Source organism: Acyrthosiphon pisum, unplaced genomic scaffold (assembly GCF_005508785.2).
Source record: "Acyrthosiphon pisum isolate AL4f unplaced genomic scaffold, pea_aphid_22Mar2018_4r6ur Scaffold_17906;HRSCAF=18579, whole genome shotgun sequence".
NCBI classification, from domain to species: Eukaryota; Metazoa; Arthropoda; class Insecta; order Hemiptera; family Aphididae; genus Acyrthosiphon; species Acyrthosiphon pisum.
The window spans coordinates 1-1,048 of record NW_021766990.1 but is presented as its reverse complement, the minus strand read 5'-3'; the positions used below and the strand labels follow the sequence as shown (position 1 = coordinate 1,048).

General features: G+C 29.9%; 1 protein-coding gene across 1 annotated transcript; it reads right to left on the bottom strand.

The window, feature by feature from the left end:
• Positions 1 to 175: 175 nt before the first annotated feature.
• LOC103311761 (zinc finger MYM-type protein 1-like) lies at positions 176 to 979 on the bottom strand (the record flags this gene model as incomplete). The annotated part of the gene is made up of 1 exon (XM_008191463.1): positions 176 to 979. A coding segment is annotated over one exon (804 nt), but the record flags the coding sequence as incomplete, so codon positions are not given.
• Between the last annotated feature and the right edge of the window lie 69 nt (positions 980 to 1,048).

Sequence of the window (1,048 nt, the reverse complement as noted above, 5' to 3'; positions counted from 1 at the left end):
AAATACCAGACATATTCTTTGCGTTGTCATATGATTGACCCCTCAAATATGCAATATCAATATATATTTTTTTAAGATAGAAAACACAGTATCAGCCATGCACTGAGATTTATGTCCAACATTTTCTAAAAAACATAAAAATCTTTCTACAGGTAAACCTTTGTTGTTAACATACCTTAGTATAAAAGATAGTTGATCAACATGTGCAATATCTGGAGTTGAATCTATAACAATGGAGAAATATTGCGCATTAATGACTTCTTCAACTATTTGATTTTGAACCTTAGTCGCCATTAACTTGATAAATTGTTCATATGTTGAATGAGACAAGTAAGAAGTATAACCTTTCCCAGGATTACCATAGTTTGCCAAATGATTAGCCAAAAAAGGATCAAATTCTGCGATCATTTCAAGGCACATCAAAAAATTTCCATTGTGCAGCGAACCAATATTCTCATTGTCACCTCTAAAAGGTAAACCTCGACTAGATAACGATTTGACAACAGCACAAACTCTTGTGAGCACATTTTTCCAATATATTTTTTCTGTTTCTAATTGAAATGTAAGCACTTCATTAACATTGTTCAATTCAGAAGATCTATTTTTCATTTTTACCACACATGTTTTGTGTGAAAGTGAATTTTCATGTTTGTCTATTGATTTTGGCCTTTTCCAATCCGAGAAACCATTTTTTGAAAATGCAGAAGTATTATTAAATAAATAGCAAGGAACACAAAAAACTGAACCCTTAGATTGTGAATAAACTAGATATTTTCTTGGACATTTCTTACCATTGACTAAAACTGTTTCAAAAAAACTTTTATTTACATAACGGTTGATATTTCTGAATGAACCTCTACGAACTGACTGGTAAATTCGTTTGGATTGACTAAAACTAGAATCTAAATTTTGGCTAAATCCATTTTTACATATGTAATCAATAGTACATGAATTTATTTTCCATTCAGCTGGATCTGACCTACAAATGATAATAAAATAATAATCTAATGATAGATGAGTAATTTAACAATTGAATACAAATTGAATG